We start from the raw sequence: 27,453 nt of genomic DNA, 5'->3' as shown, positions 1-27,453 counted from the left end.
AAACTGGTTTTCTAATAGTTCACTAATAGTTTCTAATGTTGAACTCTTCACCCGATGGCGTCCTACAGAATCAGCTGACAACCAGTAAATCAAAATATGATGCCAGGTTTTAGAGAAAAGTATTGGTTCCCTGCCCGCGATATGAGGAAGAAAAATATTTATTGGAAAGATAAACAAGCGGTGATTTGTGCCGTGATCAATAAGGTCTCAGTCTCTGAGTTTGAGAGCTTGTGTGCCCTTCTATCCACACAAGCCCTTGAAGGGATTTACAAGCCAGTTCAAATCACTGAACCATGGAGGAATTATCTGACAGGAGGAGGAGGAGGCTCACTCCGCTGTCAGAAACTCTTACTGATGTTCCCTAAAGCCTTCAACTTTAATATTGTGAAAAAACAAAACGGCTGCTAATCCTATCAGCTTACCGTTGGGTAATGAGAAATAAAATATATGATCAAAGCCTTTATTCAGCACAAACATCACCGTCGATTAATCACTATCACTAAGCAACCCTGTCTCTCCACATAATAACGTTTTTATTAAATGTATTTTCATTCATAGTTGCTCGATATTCCACGTCACCACGTATTAAAAAAAGTTATTTTTATGAAACAGTAGCTATATCGTGACAGTAGTTCATGAAACTGGTAACCTGAAAAAAATCATGTTCCTCTGTGTCCTCTGGTGCTCCTAACGGCATCTGCAAGATTTCACAGACCGGAGGACAATAAGCAGTAAGAACTGATCTGAGGTCTGCTGTCCATCTGCCGTCTATGAGAGCCGGCTGTCAATCACTCTGAACTCCGACCAAACGGTCAACCTAGGCAGCGCTGATCAAATATGAATCAATATTCTGTTACGTTAATGCCTATTTCTCTCCTCAGATGTTGAATCATCTTGTAGTGCACGGTTTAGCTGTAAAATGAGAACGTTTCTGACCCGGCAGCCATTGTGGAATCTGATGAAGGAACGCCAAGTTCTGGTCACATGACCGGAGCACAGCCAATAGGAACGCTCTCTCAATGAAATGACCTGTGATTGGTCAAAGTCTCCCTTCATGGGCTAGATTTTCTAAAGCCTGAAAACAGAGCCATGAGGAGGAGCAGAAGTCTAGTTATCTCTCAGAACACTTGAATTACAACATGCTGAAAGGTTATTAGGGAATTTTTGCCCAATGATGCTAAATATATATACTGCCTACTGCAGCTTTAAGTCAAATTTAAAGCACAAATGTCAAACATTTGATGGTTCCAGCTTCACAAATGTGAGAATTTGCTACTTTTTCTTGTCATTATAGTAAATGGACTAAATCTTTGACATTTAGACTGTTGGTCCCGAGAAACAAGACATTTGATGACACCGCCTTTTACTTTTGTCTGATGATTTATAAACCAAATGATTAATTGATTAATCGAGAAAATAATCAACAGATTAATCAATGAAAATAATTGTTAGTCACAGCCCTCGGTCAGTCTAGTCAACTGAGCGCAAACTCAGTCCTGGCTGTGTGAGGCTGGTGCTTCACACACATTGAAATCATGACGGGAAAAAGAAACTTTCTCTCAGTGAAAACGTAGACTCCCTAAACTGATGTTTTTAGCAACCTGCAGGCATTTTGTTAACGTTTCAGCCCTTGGTTGCACATTGTGGCGCCTATTATTTTCCCCTTCGGTGGTGTGGTTTTCAGAAAATAACGCATTGTGCTCTGTCTCTATATCCATGTAATGAATATACAAACGTTAATTAGAGAGTATCTGCATGAGAAATAAAGAAAAAAATGGTTAGAATAATCATCCGTTTATTGTGATCAATCCCAGACAAGTGGTTCCACCATAGTTAAATCTTTTTATTTTTTTATTATTATATTTATTCAAGCATTCAATAAACAACTTCTTTCCAGAAAAGATGTATTTGCGCTGCGTGTTAGAGCCGGTCCTTGGCAAAAAAAAATAAATCAGCCTTGATCCGTACCTCTGATGTGCAAAAAACACCTCTGAAAAGCCACACAACCCCATAACACCCCGCTGCTCCCCATGTTACTGTACCACGTCAACTGTCTCCAGCAATGATTCACCCAACAAATTCAGACACTTACCACCCACCACTACAAACACGGCTTCCAAAAACCGTTGGCCTCCCAACCCCCCCAGCAGCCTCTCACATCTCAATGACAGAACCTTCACATCGCACAGATCAGAGCACACGACCCCTCGGCACACCCGCAATATATCTTTCACACTGCTCCCACATAGATGCAGATATAGGACTTTAAAGGGCATTCTGTACTAGCAGGAGTCTTGTCCCCTCTCTGCCTCACACACACATACTGTCTGCTTTTCATGTCTGTATGCACCTATAGACTCAATTTATCCGAGTACATGAGTGATTTTGTCTGGGTGTACACGGACATACATATACTGTGGAAACTGATTTCCCCTTGGGCAGAATAAAGACTCCATTCCATCAGTATTTGCACTGGACGTGTGATATTTCTATTAAAAGGTATCGTCGTGGTCCACATTACCTGGTGGAACTCCCTCTGGTGCTGGACGGCCCCGACGTCGCCTCCTATGGGCAGCTGCTCCGACAGCTCCTCGTCCTTGGCTGTCAGCCATTCTATGATCTCCTGCAGAGAGAGCTGCAGCTTCCCGCTGTTGTCGGAGAAGGCCTCTAGCCGCACCCTGCCAACACACACACACACACACACACACACACACACACACACACACACACACACACACACACACATACAGTTAAGTTCAGCAAACAGTAACGCTCTCCAAAACACCAGTCAAATACAGCAGATTATATTTGGTCACAACCTCCCACTATCCAGAATGTCAACACATTATATTAACTTCGTTGACATCTGAAAACTTTAAACTTCATCAAGAAGATGTAAAATATATAAGATTTAAATATTTAATGTATGGGTTGTCAGCAACATTTAAACAGTGGAGAGGGGAATAGAATAGGCATTTCTTTTTAAATCTAATAAAAACATCTTAATGCAATTTATGTCTTATTCTACTGTGATTTTGCACAGGACCTTAATTGCCTCTTAAGTCAGCACTGTCCTTAATTCAGACGGCTATATCAAGTAGCAGACGTTAAACTGTCAGGATACACATTCAGAGGAGCCTTGTGGACCGTGCTATGAGAAGGTCAGCGCTTTGCTGCTCCCGAAGGCCACGACGTCATCCTGAACGAGTTATGAAGGGAAAAAATAAACTTGAAATCTGTCACACCTTGCTGATCGTGTCACTTTGTGATAATTCTGTATCTGAATGCTGTATTTTAGTTTGTCTGTGACATACTCTACAGGTATAGACATTGAAACTGTTGTAATGTTGCTTTGTATGATGTCAATATACTGTCAAAATATAATGTTCACTGTCTACTTTTGCCGATAAACTGGATACAGCACGTGGAAAAAAATAGGCAAGACTTCGAATATCTAGAAGAGAAGAAGTTGACACGCAGCCGAGCCGCGCCTGAGCTGCTCTGCCTAAATTGGAGTGGTAAAGTATAAACAAGTACATGCAGAATTGGGTGACATCCAAGCCGAACCATGCATCTCCGAGATCCAAATTGCAGGACACTACACAGTAAATCTATCTGCAACAGTGTTTAATCTAGGGATGCACCGCTACCAGTATCGGGTATCTGGACCGATAGTCTGGACCGATGTACTCGTACTCGCAAAACGGCTCCGATACAACGGCACCGATACCAGTTTACGGCAGCGTGACATTAACCTCTCGTCACCATCTTTCGGGTCCTATCGCACGCGCTCACGCTCCACCTGCCCGACGGTGCGGGCGAGACGGGCTGGTGGTGCGCCCTACCCCGCAGGGCCGGGATCCCACCTCAGCCGGCGCGCGCCGGCCCTCACTTTCATTGCGCCACGGGGTTTTGCTTGCACCCTCTGACTCGTGCGTGCGTTAGACTCCTTGGTCCGTGTTTCAAGACAGGTCGGGTAGCGCCTTTTACGTGGGTCCCTGGGGTCACGACGCAGTTGGGCCGCACTAAGGACAGTCCGCCCCGGTGACACTTTGGCCACGGCCCCAGGAAGCACCTTAGCCCCGAGCCTTTCCAAGCTGACCTAGAGCCGGTAACGGCGCACTGCCTCGTATGGACTTTTGGCACAGAGAAGTACTCGTATCGGTACTCGTATCGGAGAGTACCCAAATGTAAGTACTTGTACTTGTACTTATACTCGTTCTGAAAAAAAGTGGTATCTGTGCATCCCTAGTTTAATCACAGCAAAACAAGCATAGAGTATGTTGCAGCACATACGAGACGGTGAGAGTGTCGTGTTGCTGCAGGTTTGTTGGGAGTAAACCAGGAACAAATAACAGATAATATATCTTCCTGCCACCTGCCAGCATCGTGAGAGAGAGAGAGAGAATGAGAGAGAGAACCGCTGCTCCTGTATCAGTGGCACAGCTGGCACCAGAGGGGTGAGGGGGAAAGCGGTGTGAAAGCCACCCAGTGTTTCAATTACGCACCAGAAACCAGCACTCAAACATCATTATTCGTGCACATCACAATTTGCCAGCACTGTCACATCAGAGATGATGAGTGGGAGCGAGAGCAAGACTCAGAAAGAGAAAACAGACTCTGTAAGTGTCACTGCTCACGACTGTAAATGAGGGGGAACATTGAAGAAGTGTAATTGGACTGATATTCAGGTGAAAGCATGAGTGAAGTCAGAGGAACACTTTAACATTGAAGAAGAAAATGTAGTCAAACAAAATAATCTGCAAAACATTAGGTTAACATATGCGGATCCCCACAAGGAGTCCAAGAAAACGCTCACAGCCTGCACCATTAGCACGACACCATCTGCAAATGAAACTGTAAGGCAATTTCCTGCAAACTGAGTTTTTGGCACATGAGGGATTAGGTATCTAGTCGTCAGGGATGCCGCTCGCAGGAAGGTATGTGTGGAAAAAAGCTTTAAAGAGAAGAAGACGGAAAGGTGAAATCATGCTTGTAAGTGCACATTTCAGAATTGATAGGCCTCTTTCATCAACCCTTGTGTCAGGAAACCTGTGTGAAGCCGACCGTGCTGTCCCCTAGCCTCTTGTTGCCCCTCCAGCTCAGCTCGCTGTGATAATTGAATCAGAGAAGCAACTGTTTCTTTCTGTGGCACCCGGCAGAACCGGCTCTCAGTCCATAACAGGCGTGAATAACACACATATATAAATACAACATGCGCACACAAAGCATGAATGTATGAAAGGTTTCTGACTCAAATCAGAGCGAACCCGACCCCCGAAGTAAGGCCACCCATCAAAGGATGACCCTGGCACTTTTGCAGAGAAGTTTCAAAGCGCTTGGAACCACACGGCAGACCACGAGGCACACTGTGCAGAAACACACACAGCTCACAGTAACGCTCACCCATCGCTGCTGCTTCCATTACACACACACAGAGGGTGAGACAAACAGCGAACTGCCTGCGCTGTAATGGAAACGTCGTCACATGGCGGGGGCTGCCAAGGACAACTCTCACCCTGCTAAGCCGTAGGGAGGCCAGGGTAAAGGTTTGCCAGCATAGGAGGGCTGACTGAAGCTATTTTATCTCCAATGGAACATCATGATATCAATTTAAGTGCTATTTATGGGCCGAGATCTGCTGCGTTCGATTGGGAGATGCCAGGGATTCTGAGTGTGTGTGTGTGTGTGTGTGTGTGAAGAAGGTAGGGTGTGTGTGCTCCTTTTTTAAAGAGTAATTATAGTTAGACATTAAACCAGCATTAATTGATTTTTTTGGCCACTTTAGGCCAGAGCAACAAGCTATAAACACAATACTGACATATTATCACCGGCTTAAGTTGATATTGTGAATTTGTTGGCAAACGGTTGCCTATTTACAAATCCAATGACCATTTAGCAACATTAACTGTCATCTGAAGTAATGTTTTTGGCCACCTGGCCTCTCTTTTTAGCTCTGTGTTGGTCTCCACTATTTCCTGAGGGAAACATCCGGCTCTTTATCTGCTAAATGCTCCGCTATGTTCACCAGATAATCGCTGTCTTTCTGCTGTTTGGTGCTGGGTAAGTAGTAGTGCAGTAGCGGCCTGATGTGTATTAAAACAACATTGGTGTTGGCGGTGAAAGTGAGCATAAACGAGGAAAAGTGTTTTTTTTAAAGGGGTCCCTTCATCTCCAGATATGTGAATGAAAATGGGTTCTATGGTTACCAACAAGTCTCCCCTTTACAGACAGATGCAGTTTTTTGCATGCAGTATAAATGTGTTATTTCTGCCTATTCTAAAATGGTGTAGCTATTTCTGGTGTGTCCTTTATACTACGAGTTTTCCTAAAATTAGATTTTAAAAATCGCAATATATCACCTTGCTTACATTATTATCACAACATATCGCAACATGTTGAATCGTTACCCCGGTATCATGATATGTATCGCCAGATATTCTCTTACACAGCCCTACTGGTAATAAGAGAAATATCTCCAGACTTATCCTTTAAAGCTGAAGTAGGCCAGATTGGAGCAAATATGATTAAGAAAAGTTATTTTTATAAAACTGTCGCTATATCGTGACAGTAGTACATGAAACAGGTAACCTAAAAAAATTATGTTCCTCTGTGTCCTCCGGTGCTCCTAACGGAATCTGCAAGATTTCACAGACCAGAGGAAAACAAGCAGTAAGAGCTGATCTGAGGTCTGCTGTCCAGCTGCCGTCTATGAGAGCCGGCTGTCAATCACTCACAAACTCCGACCAAACTGTCAAACTAGGCAGCGCTGATCAAATATGAATCAATATTCTGTTACATTAATGCCTATTTCTCTCCTCAGATGTTTTCACAATCATCTTGTAGTGCACGGTTTAGCTGTAAAATGAGAAAGTTGTGAAATCTGGTTGAAGGAACGCCAAGTTCTGGTCACATGGCCGGAGCACAGCCAATAGGAACGCTCTCTCAATGAAATGACCTGTGATTGGTCAAAGTCTCCCGTCGCGGGCTAGATTTTCTAAAGTCTGTAAACAGAGCCATGAGGAGGAGCAGAAGTCTAGTTATCTCTCAGAACACTTGAATTACAATATGCTGAAATGTTATTATGGAATTTTTTTGCCCAATGATGCCAAAAAAATATACTGACTACTGCAGCTTTAAGATTAAGGTTAGGGGGTTTGTGAATGTCAATATGTCAACGGAGTTTGGGACAAATGGGATAATGTTGGCATCACGGACACAGTTTCAAGATTTGAAAGACAGCTAATCTCACCAAGGAACACACAAGATGAGATCGTCTAAACACAGAAAATAACCGTATTGTCATAAGAAAGATTGGAAACTTTTTCATTTCCTGGTTAAGCTTCGAGCAGAGGAATCAGAGCTGATAAAACATGCAGCCCGACATTAGAGAGACCAACCTTTGTTACCAATGTGAATACACAGATTCATGTGACAATCATCATCTGCGAGTCCTTGAGAAGCGACACTGAACTGCTATCAGCCCAGCGCTGTTGGAGGCTGCGGATAAGAATCATATAAATATAAAGGTGTGTTGCCTGTTTATCAAACCTTGAGTTTTGTATTCAGTGTAACTCGACGTTCTCAGAGTTTGGGGAACTCCGTTGCATGCTAATTACTGCCGTATCCCCACATTTCTTGACAGTTACCATCCAAAAGTAAATAACACGGTCAAACAGAAATCTAACTCCCCAATCAGTCAGAGAGATTACAGAGAGAGGCTTAGTGCTCGGTTCGATGATTAATTAATGCATAGGAGATAGGAGCAGCGTTTCTGCTGTTTTAGGGAGAGAGGAGCCAGCTAGTGCGTTGCCTCGGGGCCCAGAGAAGCTTTGAGCACAGCCCCATGCCTATCTCCTTTCTTCCCCCCCTCTCTTTGTCTCTCAATTGCAGAGATGTTGCAAGAGCTGGTAAAAAAAAAGTGGTGAGGGTGTGTGATGGGCCGCGTTGACACGGCAGCACTGCATTTAGTTGAAAGGGGGGTATATATTCAAAGGTGTGTTATCTGTATATATTATCTCGAGGGGATGTCGCACTGTGAGAGGCTTGAATCAAAGTAGATTAAGATGTGATGCATTTATTGTGTCATGTTGTCACTCTCAGCTAGTTGGTTAAGATTAGGTTTCATGATGGAGAGTTCCGCAATATGTTGAAAGAGGAATAAGTAGGAGCATGCTTTCTGCTGTGTTGCGTTGCATAGTGGTTGCACACACAGTGAGGAAGTAGACAGGAACTCTGAAGGGCAGATAATACTTATGAAGTCCACGGATATTAAAATGATACGACACCACTTTTATCATAAATAGTCATCAGTGTTGTTCGAATCATCAGTTTTGTAGTAATGTTAGGCATACATTTTAAGGTTGTAAAATAAATGTTAAAGGGACTCTATGTAAGAATCAGAAAATGCTTGTTAACAGCGACACCTGTGGCCGTTAAGTCAACGAAAGTCAGCGTCCTGTTGCTCGCACTTGTGCTCGCTCTACATAGACATAAACGAGCATCGCTCAACACAGTGAGGAGACACACGTCAGCTAAAACCACAATATCACTCTATATTTCAGCTGCTTGGCAGTAATGTTAGCTGACCAGACGAAGGTCTCTCCATGAATCAATGCTGATCCTAGTGTTGGCTCAGCCTCCCGACCGCGGCCGGAGGGAACAGGGGAGACACCGGAGTTTTGGTCGGAGACGATAACGTTTCTCTCTGCGGAGCCCCGTCACTTCACAAGACACGGGAAACCTCTGTTGGTCTGGAGGAGCTGCAGCAGTTATTTCTGCACAAACATCCACTGTACATTCACTAGATATTCTCAGAGCTAAACTAACTCTTCTGCAGTGTGTAGTGTGCGCGCATGCACGGGAGAGGTGGAGCAAAAGAGCGAGAACGAGCGCGGTGTGTGCAGCATTTAGAACTCTTTGTCAATAAACTAACTGCATTATGTCTTCATTCATTCAATATGTTTTTAGCTAACTCTAAACACGTCCTCAAGGTAACTTTAATGATGTATGGAGACACACACGTGCCCAAATCACAGGCTCTAATCACAGTTGCTCACAGTACAGCAGACCAAACATTTGCCTGCTGGAAAGTCAAAATAAGACCCCAGAAACCCGATCAGAGTCACTCGGGGCGGCTGCCGTCCCTCAACCTGGACTGAAGATGTTGTGCACAGAATGAAAGTTAGTCCGCATTGTGAGGCTGCTGCATGCGCTGGTGGTCTCACATGGCAGCAGTTGGTAACTGAAAGACTTTAACTTCCATATCAATAAATAATGTGGCGTGATAGCTGTGAGCAGCGTGTTCATGTTTGCCAACCTTCCCTGGGTTTCACTCTCTCTCTGTACTGTAGGGGTAGAGTGTGTCGCGTGTGATGCATTCAGGGAATTCTCTTGTGTTGGAGGGGTTTTCGCCTAAAGCATCTCTTCCAACAGCCACCTTACTGAGATTTGTGGGAAACACATTTACCGAGTGACAAGAGCAGACCAGCCACTGGGGCCGTTTCCCACAACTGGAACTACTGTAGACGATTGAAGAATTACAGCAGCTGAAGCCCCACGGGGAGATCACTCCTGTACCCAAATTCATTACAGCTATACATGGGAGTTTAACATGCTTGTAGCTCCAAATGGCAACACAAGCAAAGCTGTAACGATTAATCGATTAGGTTATTCAACTATTAAATTAATCGCCAGCTATTATGATAATCGATTAATCGGTTGGGTAATTTTTTTTAAGAAAAAAAAAAGTCAAAATTCTCTGATTCCAGCTTCTTAAATGTGAATAATTTCTGGTGTCTTTATTCCTCTATGACAGTAAACTGAATATCTTTGAGTTGTGGACAAAACAAGACATTTGAGGACGTCATCTTGGGGCTTTGGAAACACATTTTTCACCATTTTCTGTCATTTTATAGAGCAAACAAGTAAACGGTTCAACGAGAAAATAATCAACAATGAAATCGTTAGTGGCAGCCCTAAACACAAAATAAGATTAAAAGTAAGAATAAGAAATAAAAAAAAATCACATACAAATGTCAATACCCCAAAACTTGCCATCTGAAAATAAGTTTACACTAAACTTTATATTTATCTAACACGGATGAATCCAGCTTTCTTTTGATTCACTCTTAAAGGGACTGTTCGTTACTTCTTACACGTATAAATCATTGTGGGTTGGTGTCCCATGCGCGTTCGCGTGTGGCTACGCTGTTCAGACTCAGACTCCAAAACAAACTACACGGAAGCACCAAAACCGCTTTAAAAGTTATATCTAGTGAAGCTCGTCTGCCTGCCTTCACTCACACACCGTGCTGTTCTCGCTCTTTCGCTCTACTCTCACGTGCATGCTGCTCACTCCACACTGCAGAAGAGTTAGTTTAGCTCTGAGAATATCTCGTGAATGTACAGTGGACGTTTGTGCAGAAATAACTGCTGCAGCTCCTCCAGACCAACAGAGGTTTCCCGTGTCTTGTGAAGTGACGGGGCTCCGCAGAGAGAAACGTTATCGTCTCCGACCAAAACTCCGGTGTCTCCCCTGTTCCCTCCGGCCGCGGTCGGGAGGCTGAGGCAGGAAAAGTCAACACTAGGATCAGCAGTGATTCATGGAGAGACCTTCGTCTGGTCAGCTAACATTACTGTCAAGCAGCTGAAATATAGAGTGATATTGTGCTTTTAGCTGACGTGTGTCGCCTCACTGTTTTGATCGATGCTCGTTCATGTCTATGTAGAGCGAGCACAAGCGCGAGCAACAGGACGCTGACTTTCGTTGACTCAACGCCCACAGGTGTCGCTGTTAATAAGCAATTTCTGATTCTTACATAGAGTCCCTTTAACTTTCAAGTTTCAGAATTATTAAGTAAAACCAATTAGGGTGAAAAATCCCGTTTTCTTCTTTGCGGGGTCGGATTATGACGCTGCCATTAAAAGTAATCTCGACTAGCATAGCTTTAAGAACAGAAATGAAACCTTCTTAATAAGAACAAACTCGTCCTCCTCCGTATCAAAGTGACTCACTGCTATAATTAACAACACACATTCAAAAAGTTCCCCTGTGAATCATGAGCTCTTCCACATCGTACTTACAAAACAATTTACAGATACAGAATCTTAATTACTTCTGTAGGGTATGTAGAGATCCCTACAGTATGTACAGTGAGCAGAGACATGCTATTATGAGAGTGTCTGGTTTAAGTGGTTCATGTGTTGCTGAGGTCGATCATTCATTGTGTGCCTGTTTCAGACTCTCTACACAAGACATGAGTGAATCTTGTCCATTTGAATTGTTCGGCAGAAACATTGTAGAAGCATGTGTGCATTTGTGGAGCAGAGGAAGTGTAAGAGGTGAGGTAACAAAAGATGATCAATAAGAAGCACCAGAGACCACGGCTGAAACGGTCATCAGGCGATCCCGCTCCTCTCTTAAAACCACACTGCTGTATGTTCGATATGAGTGTGGAGACGGGAAAGTGTTGCTCAGGTTTATTGTGTTGCATGTTTGTGAGTGTCTTGTGTGTAAGTGTCCATGTTTTCCATCTGGATCATTATTCCTTTTTATTATCGTGTATGAGTGTGTGTGTGTGTTCATGGGGATATATAGATCTGCGTGTTTATCACCATTTATGTTGGAGAGTTATTGTGCCAATTCAGAGCTTCCCTCGCGGTGTTAATGTACCAGATCTGGAAATAAAAAGATCACACTGATTGAGGTGTGCAGAGAACAGGGACTCCCTGTCCTCGGTTGGATCCGATGGTTGCAATGCCGGAATAAATATTTAAAATGGTACTTCTCCATACAATAGTTCCCCAAAGCAAGTGCACAAAAACAATATAAAACCACCCCAATGTTTACGTTCAGTTGACAAAGCCCTATAACAGCTGTAGTCATGATAATTGGATGTTATTATGGAGCGTTAGAGTTTGCAGAAGAGGAAACAAAACTTCTGACTTTCACATGAAAGGCCGCTGTTTGTTTCCCATTTTCAAACCAACAGTCAACGTTGGTTTTTTATTTTTTTGTTACCATGACCATGATCGATTCCTAACCTTTAGCAGGCGGTTATTCCTGTAACAATCACGACAAAATGTCCCCTAACCTTAACGAAGAAGAAGTTTTAACCCGAACCAAAAGGAAAAACAACGTATTTTAGCGTTTAATTTGGAGTTGTTGGTTCTAACCATAAACTATATAGTAGTATAAGAAGTGCACGTAGTCACCCATTGGTTTGTGGACTGCCGTTCCAAGCCTCGAGTTCGGCATTTTGGCCGTCGCCCATCTTGGTTTTTTGGAACCAGAAGTGACACGAGAGGGCGGAGCTAAGTACAACCCAACGCAGAATAAGACATTTTTAGGCAACCAAAAATGTTATTATTAACTTTAATGAACTGAAAACACACTGTGAAAGGGTTAAAGCTGTCAGGCAAAAACACGGACAACTCCCAGACCGGACAACGCCGTGGTAGCGACCTGTCAATCACAAGGTAGCCCCGCCCTAAAGCATCCTCTGCTTTATGGTCTATCTGATTCTAAATGGGACCATAATTTACTAAATGAACATCGTGCTGTATTGAAGAAGACTTGAAACTAGTGATTAAGACCATAAACTCATGTTTACAATGTTTACTGAGGTAATAAATCAAGCGAGAAGTAGACTCATTTTCTCATAGACTTCTATACAATCAGACTTCTTTTTGCAACCAGAGGAGTCGCCCCCTGCTGGCTGTTAGAGAGAATGCAAGTTTATTATCATATTGGCTTCACTTTTCAGACCCGGAGGTTGCCCACTGGTTAACTGATGAAATCCTTTAGAAGAATAGCAAAACATCTTTGTACAAAACTGGATTAAGCTTCTTATAGACATATCTGATGTTAGTATTTTTGTAGCAATAGACAGATAGTGTGTTCACGTTGTGTCAGTAGCTCATTTCCATCGTCGCCAAAGCCTAACAATAACTTGAGACATTATGTAATATGTTCACTGATGGATGGTTTATTTTCCTGGTGGACTACCTCAACAAGAAGCTGATAGGAATAAAATGTTGCCGTCATGTTTTAGTAAAGTCGACATTTAAAAACTAGAGTCAAAGTACATATTTATTTACTGAAGAGAGTCTCAAGACTGGTATTCCAGAGAGAAACCGGGGGTTCGGAGGCTCGGGACAGACAGTACTGATCAGTTAGTTGGCCGATAACGTCTCTCTCACATAACAAGCAGCTGTTATGTAAGCGGGAGAGTCGAAGTGAGGAAAGCAGGAATGTACAGCAACTCAAGCCAACGCCTCTTTCTGTAAATCCTTGGTAGCCAACTTTTTTATCATCTATATATTCCCCCTCGATCAAATCCCCCCACAACCCACCCCTCTCCCACATCAACTCCTGCCTCTCTGCAAAAAAAACCTGGATGCAACAGAATTTTCTCAAACTCAAAACAGCGACAAAACTGAATTCCTCCTCATCGGCTCAAAATCTACCCTCAGCAAACTCAACAACCCCACGCTCACCGTTGATGGCACCACTGTTTCCCCCCTCCTCCCCAGGCACGCAACCATGGCGTGACATTTGATCCCACCCTCTCCCTTGAGCCCCACTTCCGCCAAGTTGTCAAAATCTCCTGCTACCTCCTGCGCAATATTGCTAAGATCAGACCCTCTCTCACACTCCACTGCCGAGAGGCTTATCCACGCCTTCATCTCCTCCTGCATCGACTCCTGCAACTCTCTCCAGTACGGCATAAGCACCACTTCCATCAATAGACTCCAACTGGTCCAGAACGCAGCGGCCCGACTCATGACTCACACCAAATCATGGCACCACATCACCCCAGTCCAGAAAGACCTCCACTGGCTCCCTGTTTCTCACCGGATCAACTACAAAATCGAATAAAGGCGAAGAAATCATTTTTAAAAAGTCCTAAATCAAATAAAGAAAAAGTAATTATCATTCCTACTATTGCTGCCGCTGCTGCTGATGTTAATATTACAATTATTCTAATTATAAATAACAACAAAGCTCCCGTTCAGCGAGGGGATGCCGTCAACATAATCAGTTATAATTTATTTCAGAGACTGAGTTAAGGAGGAACTCTTTCTCTGCTAATGAACACAATACAACAAGTTTTTTTCCTTGACCTTGTGTAGAAGTGGTTCTCGGAAATTATTTGCCTATATATGCTTTGCCTTTTTTTCCCCTGACTCTACTGTATGACTATGTTTAATTCTTAATTATTCATTCTGATTAATCAGTTAATTAACGTAGCGACGTGTGGATGCTATATTTGTGTTTGATTTCAGAGTGTAGCCTTGAGACCTTGTGTAATACGGTTTGTGGTAATTTTCATGCCAACACCATGGAAATGCTCTGCTGTTTTCATCACATTGCTTTAGACATTACACTTGTTTACAGTGACAGTGGCCTCTAAATACAGGAGGAAGAGGCAGTGCTGAGAGAGGCAGATAAAGATATCAGCTAGATAATATGAGCAACCAACTCTTTATTGTGTCTTATGTGGCCCTTTGTTTGGAATTGAGACACTAACCCCTCAAAATGTCACAGGAGAGCAGCAGGTACACGCTCAAACTGTCGCTAATTAGTCTTCGACATCAATGTGAAGTATACAAATTAATGTGAACTCATTCTCCCATGAAGCAGTGTGCCACATTCGCCTCCAGTCATCACAATCCTTTTCTTTCTGAACAAGCAAAGTCATTACATTTTCAGCAACAGGAGCTCGGAGTAAACCCGGGGCGGCAGGTGTTGATAATGTTGTCGCTGATTCACAGGTAAAATTAAATGTTTGCAAAATTCCTGATTAACACAGCAGCATCAGGAAAACACAAGATCAGAGAGGGGCAATTATTGTTGTTTGTTTAAAGACGCAGTTTTTAATCTAAAAAAATCAAAACAGGAGACTGGAACCTGCTTTTTGATCGACAGGTTTTTTTTTTTATACCTTGATTAACACCAGGCAAAAACTAAATCCATAGTTACTGTTTTATGATGCTGGTAAAGGTCAGTAAACACAGCAGTAAAACATGCTAATTAACAACAAGCCAATTATGATGATGAAGCACACAAGCAAGCGAGCAGACTTTATGTGATCAAAAAACACATTGATCAGGGCTTCTAACCGACTCGTCCTGCTCTGACCTCCGTGCAGGTTTGTGGTTCGCATGTCTTCAAGTAAGCAGAGTTAATGTACAAAGCGTGTCTCCAATTCTCCAGCCCTCGTTGTTCTTTGCAGCTCCGACAGCACGATGTTTTCACTCCTTTGGGGGATTTGATTTGCTCCATATAAACCATTCAGCATGCCTGGGTACAGTGTGTGCACAGAACCTGATTATCTTCTTCTCCTGCTAGTCAAACAGACACTGTAGCCGTCCAAAAAAAAAGTCCAACATTGTCTCTAATCTGTGCACCTTTGATTTGTTCTGTGCCAGATGACGGGCATGAAGGCACCGTTGCCCCTCACGGCTTCACTCTTGTTTAATTTAGTGGCAATTCATCAAATTATTCATGGCGCTCCTGATTCCCCGTTGGTTTGTTTTATCATTTAAGTGTATCAAAGTTTGTTGGCGTCTGTCCCAGAAGTCTTGAAGCTTCGTCTTTATCAATATCTTCTTCATTCCCTGGTTTCCTTTAGCGAATGTGACACGCATGAAGTCAGTGGGAGAGTCTCAAGGAAAAGAAAACGGGCTTTGCATGAGGCCTGAATAAATTATTACAAGGCTGAAGTAATTAATTAGCAGTAGGGGTGTGACCAAATATCGCAATATAAAAACGTGACGATATGCATCGTCGAGACGAAAGAGGGAATTGCGATATCAGGGTATGACAGGTGCTACGTACATTCGGGCTCTGGGGCTAAAGCTGCAGCCTCTTCCTGCTGCTGTTCAAGGCCTATGGAAGGAGGCTGAGTACAAGTCATATCTTTGGGGTACAACACATGCGCAGTAAAATCTGGTTGGCCCTTGCCGAAATTGAACCAATCGTAACTCACGGCCGAAGCTTCAGTTACACTGTGCATGTATCATACCCCAAGAGCCATGTCCGCCCATGACCCAGCCTCCTTTCATAGGCCCACACACACAGCGCAGTCAGTGAGGCCGCGGTGGAGACGAGTTGACGCTTCGCCCGTTGCTGTAAGTGCAATAAAACTTTGCAAGTTATTGTTGGGCAAGTTACCTAGGAAGTTTAATAAGTTGCTATTACTCATTTAAAAAGTATTAACAGTACTTTACTTACTACTTGGTCTCAAAAGTAATTAGTTGCGTTACTCCTATTACTATATTACTTAAAGCTACGACAAGTAATGTTCATTCTGTGTTGATATTGGTGGTCCCTGTGGACAAAAGCGGTAGTGTTTCAGAGCACCAGAGTCCCTTTAGAAAACCTCTCATTTGAATGCAGCAGCAGGGTCTGACAGTCTGACCCGTTCAGGTTCTGGTTCTTCCGGGCCCAGCAATACAGCCTGGTCCTCCAACAGCGTGGTGGACCGGCGGAGCAGTGAGGCGAAGCTCTGCTCCTGGCCGGGGGAGGAGCCACTGCTGCCGGGCACAGAGCTCTCCACCTCTCACCGGAGCTCCAACTGCAGGTCGAAGGTTGCAGCGAAGCCGGATCTGGGTCCGTCTGCGGTGGGCTGGAGACCCCGCTGGAGTCTGAGCTGAAGGAGTGCTGCGGCGGTGCTGCCGTATCAGATGCTTCAACAAATTAAGATGTTGTATTTTTCACGTTGAAAGCAATTTGCTGCTCGCACAACGTTTACAAAGGACAGCAATGTTCTTTGCATCTCTGACTGAGACAAACTTACAATAATGACTTCCAGCGGTTCCATGCTTCTCTTCCTTTCCCTAAGGGCACGGTCACACATGCGTTCAACTCAAGATGATGCGAAGATGCACACTGACCTGCCGTGCGTTCACAAAGCCTACCTGGCACTCTGATAAAACAGTAATGGAGTGTTACTTGGATTAATAACTGTAATTACTGAAGGTAATACTATTAAAGTAACACCCAAACAATAAAATCAAAAACCTGAAATGTAGGTCACATTTGAAATATTTGGCCCAGCAGCTCAAACCACATCCATCAGTATCACAGTATTTATAGGAATACTGTGAAACTGAGCAAATATGTGCATGGCATTCTGGGAAAATGCTGCTTTTTTTCTTAATCTGAAATAAACTGAATCACAAAATGATTCTCAGGCATCAGGAGAAGCAAAGCAACGAAATGTCCCGCACACACACACACCTGCCATCCCATCGCCGACCCCCCCCTAGCAGCATTAGGTTTTCACCCCTGACCCTGAACAATAGGATTATTATTAACATGTAATTGGAGCTCAATTACTCCTGCAGGCTTTGCACTGTAACTTTGCCTGAGAGCGACGTAGGCAAAGTGGAGCACAGAACCACCACAGGGCACTGCACTGAGCCTGGGCTGCCTGCGGGGGGCGCTAGCAAGGGAAGGAGCAGAAGAACAGAGGTGGTGGGTGGATATTAAGTAGAAGAAAAAAATAACAACAGCAGAAGAGAAGAGAAGAGGAGGAAGAAGAGCAAAAAGGTAAAGACTGAATGAGAAGAAGAGATCTTGAATGAGGAGCGATTCATCAGATATCTTTACTTGTGAATAGAGAGAGGAACATTGTTGTAATGACACAAAAACAGTCTCAGAGGTCTCCCCTTGCCCTCAGACAGACGCTGGGCGTGGGCGGTTGGCTCTCTGCAGTTATCTGAGCCATGCGGCAAATAAATTCATAACATGCCACCGAGACACCCACACCAACCTCGGTGGGCATTCCCTGCAGTGCAAAACAGTGGGCACCTCACGATGAGCCACAACCCGAATCTAAACAATGCTTGATATTGTCACCCACGTGGTTGACACTGAAATCAGCTACGTTACATGTGAAATGTGTCTGAAGAAGTCAGAACTTTAAAGGCATAGTCCGGGTGTTCTGCAGTGGGGTTGTATGAGGTACTAGTCAGTGTATTACCTGCAGTAGATGACGGTCGGCAGGGTTGGACATTAGCACCAGCCACCAGCCAAATGCTGGTTAAATATGCAAGTGGCTGCTAGATTTGCATCCCTCGCCAGCCCCCCCCAAAAAAAGAGGCTTTCTATTGAGTGGCTGCTAGATTTTGGAATCCACCAGCCACAGTAGCAGGTGGACAAAAAGTACATTTCCAACCCTGGTCGGCATGCTCGCAGTTTGGAGAAACAGACAGGAATTACCACACGGAAGCAAAGCAATGTACTGCTGTGGACGGGGACGGCAGCAAAATCAGTTTAAGTGGACGCTATATTTAGAATACTTTCACTGGTTTACCTCGCCGTCAGACAGCTATACAGTCTATATTTCCGACAGGGAACTGAAGCCGTTATCTATGCTCTCGCCAAAGCAACCAGACTCCATTGAAAAAAAACAGTAATTTAACCTCGCAGAACACGGGGGTTGCTGGTTCACCGCTGCCTCGATCAGCACAAACAAACGTAAATGGCCTTAGTTGAGACCCACTAGGTGAAGCTGCCTATCTGGCATAAACAACATCTGAACACAGAGCCAGTTTCACTTGATGGCCAACATGTTGAAATTGTGGAAAACTTTAAATACCTCGGTACAGTTCTGGACTCCCAGGTGAGCTTCTCGGAAAATATAGAGTTTATTTTCAAGAGATGCTCACAGCGACTTTATCTTCTAAGGAAACTTAGTGGCCTCGGTGTCAGCCGGCAGATTTTAGAATTAGTGTACAAAACTATTGTTGAGTGTTTTCACCTTCCTGCCTGGTACGGTCACCTACACTGTAGGTATAAGAATAAACTGTCTAGGATTGTGTCAATGGCAGAGCAAAATAGTTGGTAAACCCCAAAAGCCTGTGACTCAACTTTTTACAGAAAGGACGAGGAAGAAAGCGAGGAGTATCCTGGCAGATGGCTCCCATCCTCTCTGCAGCCAGTTTGAGCTCATGAGCTCCGGGAGGTGCTATAGAGCCCCTCTGGCAACTAAAAACGTGTTTAAAAAGTCCTTCATCCCCAATGCCATCATTATTCTTAACTCAACACAGTGACTGAGCAGATCTGAGCCACACACACTGACATGAACTGTTTTTAATGTGTAACATAACCTGTCTATGTATCTGTTTATTACAAACTGCTGTCTGGTTTTTAATGTCTGTTATTTTCTGTGTTTGGTGAGCCGAAGACAAATTTCCTCCCTGGTGGACAATAAAGTTTTATTGTATTGCATTGTATTGTAAACTAACCATGCTCTGTGAGGAAAATTACATTTGTTTTTTCAAAGTCTGGTGGCTTTGGTGAGAGCATGGATGGATACAACAGCTTCAGTTTCCCGTCGGAAAGGACTGTCTGACAGCAACGTAAAGCAGTGAAAATATTCTAAATATAGCGTATACATTTAACTAATATACATTTTTTTAGGTGGCTAAAATATGTTTTCCGGTCTTGTCAACAGCAGTACATTGCTTTGCTTCCGTGCGGTAACTCCTGTCTGCTTCTCCAAACTGGGAGGCGTGCCGACCGTCATCTACTCTAGGTATAATACACTGACTGTGGATAAGTACCTCATACAACCCCACTTTAAAAACACCCAAACTATCCCTTTAACTGACTACGCACTCTGTGCTACAGGAGATTTGTGATGATTCAGCATCAATCTGTCGTGTGTTTGACTGCCATAGTAAGCACAGCTGGTCTCAGTGGAAATATGGCTCGCTCACATCGCTAACACTAACATACGCTGAGCAGGAGATGAGTTACAAAAACACACTGATGAGTACATCCCGTTTAGCTGACGTTAAAGTCATAGTCTGATCGTCTTATTCGTTTCCTAGCCGAGATGAGGAGATCGATACCGCTCTGTGCTGTGAATAAGAAGCTACAGCCGGCAGCTGGTTAGCTTAGCTCGACAGAAGGAAGTTGTCATAAGCTTCATTTTCTACTTTTTCAATTGTTAAAGCCGTGCACACTCGTGGCAAATTAACACAAACGAAGGAATTAAAAAAAAGAATGCCAGATAATTCCCTGATTGTCGATTGAGTGAATTACACATCATAACTTTCCTCTAATGAGTAAATAGCTTAAATCAACAGAAACCGCCCACACTCTCACTCTCACACTATTTTCTTACACAATAGTTACAGATGGCTGAATGGCCTCCGCAACAAGCTCGCAGTAGTAAACGTCTCTTTTTTATATATTCATAATCATTCAGCGGTGCTTATGAGAGACGGCGCAACACGGCGCTGCGGTCCACTTGTTTGGTGCTATTATCTCAATCCTGCGCAGGGACATTAAACCACAACTTGATAAAACACAAAACACAAAACACACAGCAATAAGAGCAGCATGTCTATATTTTTTGCCAATGGCATCAAAGCAGTGTTTTGTAGTCAATAACACATGCTACGCAGCTGGTGTGTGTAGATAGAGTGGCTCATAGTGTAATGATTTTTGCCTACTTTCCATACAAGATGCCAAAAAAGTGATCAAGTCCCTAACCTTCTGTTATCGGCGACGAGTCCAATTAGCTGAGCGACACTGTGTCCCACTGATAAATCCTCTGTGCCACTGCCATCTGTAAACATTTAGAGAATGCATTTCACGTGCTAGTTACTCCTTATCTTAATTTGTTAAATTCTCTGGGTGTTTTCAGAAATGGGTGGTTTCACATCAGCGTCAAATTAAAGAGGAGGATTTTTCTTTAGCCGTGCCAGCACCGCGACTCTGGGGACGGCAATGTATACCAGCTTGGTCGAGAGACTGAACTATTGCATGGATTGACAGGAAATTGTGTTCAAATATTCCTGTTCCCCAGAGGATGAATCCTACTGACTCTAGTGATCCCCTGACTTTTCCTCTAGAACCACCAGCAGGTCAAAGTTTTCACTTATCTAGTGAAATATCTCAAAACATCTACTGGGCTGGGCGATATGTTGAAGATTTTCAAACCGGCTACCGGCTCGCCTTACGAGACCAGAGGCAGCCTAATTGTCAAATAATCAATTTACTTGTTTTTGTCAAACCAGCATCATTAAGCAAAATGAAATGAAATGGTTGATGAAGAAAGCGAGAGTGTAACATAGTCTAACGCTTGCATTCCTCTGACTCCATGTGTTTTTTATGTTCCATCTTAAATCCTTAATGTTAATGTTTCTGTGTAAATCTTATAGGCCAGGCTGAACACTCATGTGCCGACCTCTTTGTTTACCATTTTTTATGCCTCCGGGTAACCCCCCTTTTAACATCACAAAGTTATGAATTGTGGGTAATTCCCTCAGGCAAAGTATGCAGAAATGCAGACTTATGTAAAGTGTTCATAAAGGACTCAAAATGTCTGCAAGAGAGCCCCTCAAGGACTTGACGATTTGACAGTGGGACAGTCCCAAACCCTCACAGACGTCCGTGAGAGTGGACATCGGGATTGAAGCCTATACCTGCTAAACATCAGCATGTTAGCAGCTCTGTGTATTCTAAGTGCATTTTCACAGGGCTTCTTGCACGTCTGTAAACTCTTCTTGTAAACTCCTCTCCACAGAGGAGGTTTCATTTAAATCCACTCAAGGTACAGTGTACTATAGGCCAGGGGTCAGCAAACTTTACTATCAAAAGAGCCATCATAGGCAAAATAAAATAAAAATCGGTCTGGAGCCGCAAAACATTTGAGCAAAAAAAGAGAAAAAAAGTTGTAATTTTACGAGAAAAAAAATAACACGTCAAATTATTCTTTATTCTATTAATATTATGACTTTATTCTCGAAATCTCAGATTTTTTTCCCCTCAATGTGGCCCTAATACTCCGTCGTACCGTCGTACCGTCGACCTACAACAATGATAAATAAAAATGAAAATGTAAAAAAAAAAACAGTTATTCATTTCCACTAATTTTGGAAAAAAATCCACAGGGAGCCACCTGAGAGGGGTTAAAGAGCCGCATGTGGCTATAGGGTATAATGTACAACAGTTTAACGGATAGAACGAAGCAGCCATGACTTGGACGGGAGCCTCAGCCACCTGTCAATCAACGCCAGACAGGCCATTATAAAGCCAGTCGTCTGCACTTGTCCAGCCTCTGGCGATAAACGCAGTCAGACGTTTCCTCTGGACAGCACTCACCCTCAAGGTTAGACAGCTTCTCAGTGAAGCACTTTCTCATTCATTCATTCTTATATTCTTCTTTCCCGCCGCTCCTCCCATTTCCCTGCATCCCATCTCTCCTCTGTGATGATTTAATACCAGTTGTCTGCTCTCTCTCCCTCCCTCTCTCTCTCTCCCTCCATCGACTCCTTCCTTTATTCCTCCATCTCTCTCTCTCAGCCTGATGAAGTCAGAGTGCAGCTCTGGTATAAACAGCCACTGCAGGCCATCTATAGTGATCTCATTACACGGGACTGCAGGGGGAAACTGTCTTAACCAATTTCACAACTAGCCTCCCTCTTCCTCTTCCTAGATGCATCAGGGTCAAGTACGCAATTAAGGGGCCAATTGTCCAAACAGGATGCAAGATGAATTGAAGAAAACATAAATGATGTGGCAAGTTTCCAATTAAGCATCAAAGAACAACGCCAATTGTTTTGCACTGGAAAACCTCTCGAGTGCAACGTGTGCAATGGCTGTATTACTCCATATAACATCAATAATTAATAAGCTGACTGGAAGGAGTACTGAAATATGCATTATTGTGTGACAGCACATGATTAGACAATACTTTTTTAATTGCCTGAAAACTGAATGTGAACGGCGACAAGAAGAATAGTTGGAGGAAAATGGAAAAAATATTTTCCATCTATTTTCTATATATATATATATATATATATAGAGAGAGAGAGAGAGAGAGATGTTAGACATCATTAGGCTTTAAGCCTATGTGTGACTTTAACGTACACATAAAGTCTCCCCACAGATTCAACCACAAAAGGACAAGTGCAACACTAATTAAAAGTACAGTTCTCACTTAAAGAAATGTATTATTCCCCAGCAATTAAGAGTCTGTATTAAATGATAACGTTAATTTAGCCAACAGCCGTCAGACTCACCTACAAAAAAAAAGGCTTTTAATAGTTCCACTACACATTTTGTTGTTTCTAGTTCACAGCCAACCTTGCTTAAGCCTCGTCCACACCAGGAACATCAAGAGCGCGTTGTGGCTGCGTTACCTGTTGTTTTTTTATTTCGGCGTCCGTGTTAACAGGTTAGAGCAGCCACACTATGTCTCAGCTGCGTCGCTTCTAGAGATTCGAGGTCTCGCCTATTTTTGAGATGTGCCGCGGGGTTCACAGCAATAACAGACTGTGAAAGTGATCTACTGACTGTATATTAAGATCATACCAGCAACATTACATTTCAATGTCTATATCTGTAGAATACGTTACGGAGATGAAAAAAAGTAAAGACTTATTTTTAAATCAACACTTCCTGCTTTCATTTAAAAATAAAAGCCTTCAAGCGTTTTTTTCTGTGGACAGAATTCCTTCATTTGTTAACACGAGGCTTTTATTCTGAAATATGTGCCGGACAGTGTTGTAGAACATGCAGTTACTTGGAGAGCTCTATGAATGAATATAGTACAGGGTTTTAATTGTGGATTATTACTATTATTTACAAATTATACCACATTTCTTAACCTTTCATTGTCTAAAATAAATATAAATTACATTTATAATGAAACGAAATGGCCATTATGAAAGGCAAACTCTATGTAGAAAGAAAGGGCTGACAGCAGCAGACACGCAGCTGGTGTGAACACCTGAAGCGTGAATCACGCTGCCGCCACGCGCTCCTGACGTTCCCAGTGTGGATGAGGCATTATGAAGAGGGATTTGTCCAAATGTGGTCGCTGTGACACAGGAAGTTGCTTGGTTCTGTGTTCCACAGTAATGCTCGGAGTGATTCAGTAAACTCAGTGAATCTCAGTGAACCAGATTGTGTTTAGAAAAAGACAGTGACGACGACTAGCTACAAACAGATCTGAAACTGATCAGATGTTTCCTTGAGGAAAATGATCTGTACCCTGACAAAGTCATAAAACAAAGCAACATCTCCATTTCTTTGAGATAGCCAACTTCTAGGTAGGAATACAATCTTTGTTTGCAGCTATTGTTTCCACAGAGCGAGGCCACTTCTCCCGCTCAGATATACAACAAGCATCTTGGCTCTGGAAACATCCGTCCCCTCCCTCCAGACCGTTACAGTAAACACCACTATCACAGTCCTCTTACCGGATGTTGTGGGACTTGCGTTTGATCTCGTTCCAGCAGAGGTTCATTTCTCCTGTTTGGTGCGGGCCGCCTCCTCTCAGTCTCCTGCACTCCTCCTCCTGACCCTCACCGTCCACCGTGGACTGGCACGGCACACAGTGGCATCCCGGCCACGAGGGCCGCCCCGCAGCTGAGGAAGAGAAACAGCAGAGGAGGACACCCAGGTGATTATCACAGTCAACTGACTTTCACTTTTTTGGATTGAGCCTACTAATAATCCAGATTTTGTTCTGACATGTGAAGCCAATGAGGGAAGGATTACTGCCCGGTCGCACTAAATGTCGTATGAATGACACGGTAAGTCATTTAGCATGGAATAAGAACGTCTTTCTTGCTTTGGGCGTGTCACGTGTACGGCATGTGGTCGGACTGCAATGTAAACGCATAAATATGCTACACTCAGAGCTAGTGACGTAGAATAAAACGTGAGAAAGACTGCTGATGGCGGACGGGAGGGGAGCAGGACGGGTCAAACAAACAAGACTTTTAACGAGTGTTCAAGACCTGTTTGTGTCCCAAAGTGTTGTTGAGTTATTTAGAAGTTATGTTGGTGATGTTTGTAACGTGTTTTTTCCGTACTTCTGTAATGTTGTTTACCTACATATTTTAAGCACAACCATGATATTTTTCCGAAACCTAACTTAGTGTTTTTGTTGCCTAAACCTGCATCACCAAACCAGCTGTTACCGTAGTTTTGTTGCGTGGCGTAAAAATTACACGTGAAAAAGGCTAAAATGTGTTTTCATGACACGCGAAATGTCGTGCTATTTATACACCTTCCCGTGAGATCGGGTTGAGGATTAAAACATTTCGGACTTTAGCGAACTTCCAGGGGTAGTATCAAACAAAATGTTGTGGGAAAACAAGGCAGGATTGTCCGACAATTTTTATTAATTAAACTAAAATGTTCAACTTTTACCACAACGCAACATCATCTGCCAAGGCGCTGCACTGGCTAATCAAAATACACGCAAACGCACATTCCTACGAGATTACTTCGCAACATGAACAGATAATTTCTACTGTTCACTTTGGAATCGTCAAGACAAACTTTCCAGAGCAGTAAGATCCAACCTAATATTATAAATCTCTGTGCAGTGTTGTGGTGTCTGATGAGAAAAAACCTGTTCATGGAACAACCCCCCGCATTGTTTTAGGGCTGTTATCGGTCTGAACACCCACTCACAATGAGTGGGCAGAGAGCAACAGATTTATTAGCATACATTTTTTCTATAAACAAAAATGTACTTTATAGCTTTCACATATTTTTTACATGTGAGCACATTTATGCCAAACAACTTTAAAAACAACAAATATTAAGTTTTCCACTGGGATCCACTGGAATACAAACCTCCTCATTGACACAACATGCTCCATTTCAGGGGGGTTAGCTGCTCTAAATTAGCTCAACATTTTAGGAATAAGCTTATTTGCTTTCTTGCCGAGCATTAGATGAAGAGACTGATACACACTCATAACTGTACGGTAAATATAAGGCTACAGCTAGGAGACTGTTAGTTTAGCACAGAGACTAGAAACAGGGGGAAACAGCCTGGCTCTGTCCAAAGGGAACAAAATCCACCTACCAGCACTTCTAAAGCTCACTGATTAACACCATACATCTTCTTTGTTTAATCCGTAGAAAAGTCGTGTGTTTAAAAATGTTAATTTGTTACGTCGGGGGGGGGGGGGGGGGTTACGTGCCGGATTATTTCCAGTAACTTCTTGTGATGGCGGTAACCCTCTTGCCCTCACCTTAGTTTTCTTTACAGTTTACACTTAATAGTTCATTTTCTCCACATTGTGGTTGACCTTTTGACCTCATACACGTCAGCAAACAGATAAATGATGACACATAGCTTTTGTTTTATACATCATACTCAGATTATTTAGTATTGCTGGCGGTACATTTGTTTCTCTTTGTTTAGTTCACTTCTGTAGTGTCACACTTTAGTTTGTCTTGAGATGAGAACTTCGATTTCTGAGGGATCCACTACCTGTTGCTGCTGCTGCTGGAGGGACATCTTGTCAGTAAAAGATTCACCCCCTAAAGCAGAGCTCTTAAATACAGGAAGTGGCCAATCAGAATGTCACATCATAGGGGAATGGGATTATTAGTTTAGAGATTTTGTCTTTTTCTTTAGACTATATTAGTTTGTTGGTGCTTTTGTTTTGGTTAATAACTAATAAATGCATACTGATGGATTAATTGTTGTCCTGTTTTGTTGTATTTCTAGTTTAGTTGGCAGTGATTTTTGTCTTTGTGTTACTTCTTTGTTTCAAAAATGGTCTGATCACCCATTATATTGCATTATATTAGGTCAGTTAAGTCTGTTCTGTTCAGTTTATGTCAAGTTATTAAACCCTTCTAGGCCCAAAACTTTGCTGCATATTTTGTCAATAGTTTGTTTCATTTTGGGGTAAATAAACTCCATCATGCCAGTCAGCTCGGTCCGTCACAGTCCGCTGCTGGCTGCCTTGAATCTCCGAGATGTTAAACTATTCCTTTAAAGCTGCTATGATCAATACAACAGCGGGGTCACTGGTGATCAGAAACATGATAAAGTGAACAATAATGTTGTTCCATGACTGCTGGATATGAAAATAACCAACTTTTTGCTAATAAGTTTGCAATATAAACCTGATTGTGTCAAGACCTGATCCATGAAAGGGGAACACCTGGGACACACGAATCCTTTACATGAATAATCGGTCTAGTCCATGACAGGAAAATGTAAAGACTGTGTAGTGCAGAGCCTGCATTTCTGATATTTAATAGTTCAAAATCAGCTGAAGAATAAATCAGCAAACAGATACCTCTACGGTCTACCTCTAGGTGATATATACACACCTAGTTAAAGAAAGAACAATGCAAGTGCTCCAAAGTGTGAAGCGCCACACACACACACACACACACACACACACACACACACAAGAAGTCTAGTCAACAAATCAGAGTGAAATTGAATAACTGTGTCTTGTGTGTGAGATAGAAAAACCTGAATCATGAGACGCCGTCAGTTTCATCCTATTATTCCATTCCATTAAACTCAAGGAAACAAACGCAGACAAAAAGCCTCTTTTTTCACAGACTTTTAGAGTGAGGGGGCATGTGAGGCGAGACATGAAGAGGTGCAATCCCCTTGATGGAGCTGTGGGGAAAGAACATATCAAGGAGACAGC

At 42.9% G+C, this 27,453-nt stretch overlaps 1 protein-coding gene across 7 annotated transcripts in view; it reads right to left on the bottom strand.

The window, feature by feature from the left end:
• The window catches only part of drp2 (dystrophin related protein 2), a 213,592-nt gene that overhangs the window by 78,885 nt on the left and 107,254 nt on the right, over window positions 1-27,453 (bottom strand). For all 7 annotated transcript variants that reach the window (XR_012595446.1, XR_012595447.1, XM_074647511.1 and 4 more), the window contains 2 exons: window positions 24,232-24,400; window positions 2,522-2,678 (listed from right to left, as the gene is read on the bottom strand). Coding sequence is in view for 5 of the 7 variants with exons in the window: in XM_074647511.1 (XP_074503612.1) it covers window positions 2,522-2,678; window positions 24,232-24,278 (204 nt within the window). In the remaining 2 variants the exon portion in view is untranslated. The remainder of the gene's footprint in view (window positions 1-2,521; window positions 2,679-24,231; window positions 24,401-27,453) is intronic.

The sequence above is a fragment of the Sebastes fasciatus genome, chromosome 10 (assembly GCF_043250625.1).
Source record: "Sebastes fasciatus isolate fSebFas1 chromosome 10, fSebFas1.pri, whole genome shotgun sequence".
Classification (NCBI taxonomy): Eukaryota; Metazoa; Chordata; class Actinopteri; order Perciformes; family Sebastidae; genus Sebastes; species Sebastes fasciatus.
This window is presented reverse-complemented; position numbering and strand designations above follow the sequence as displayed.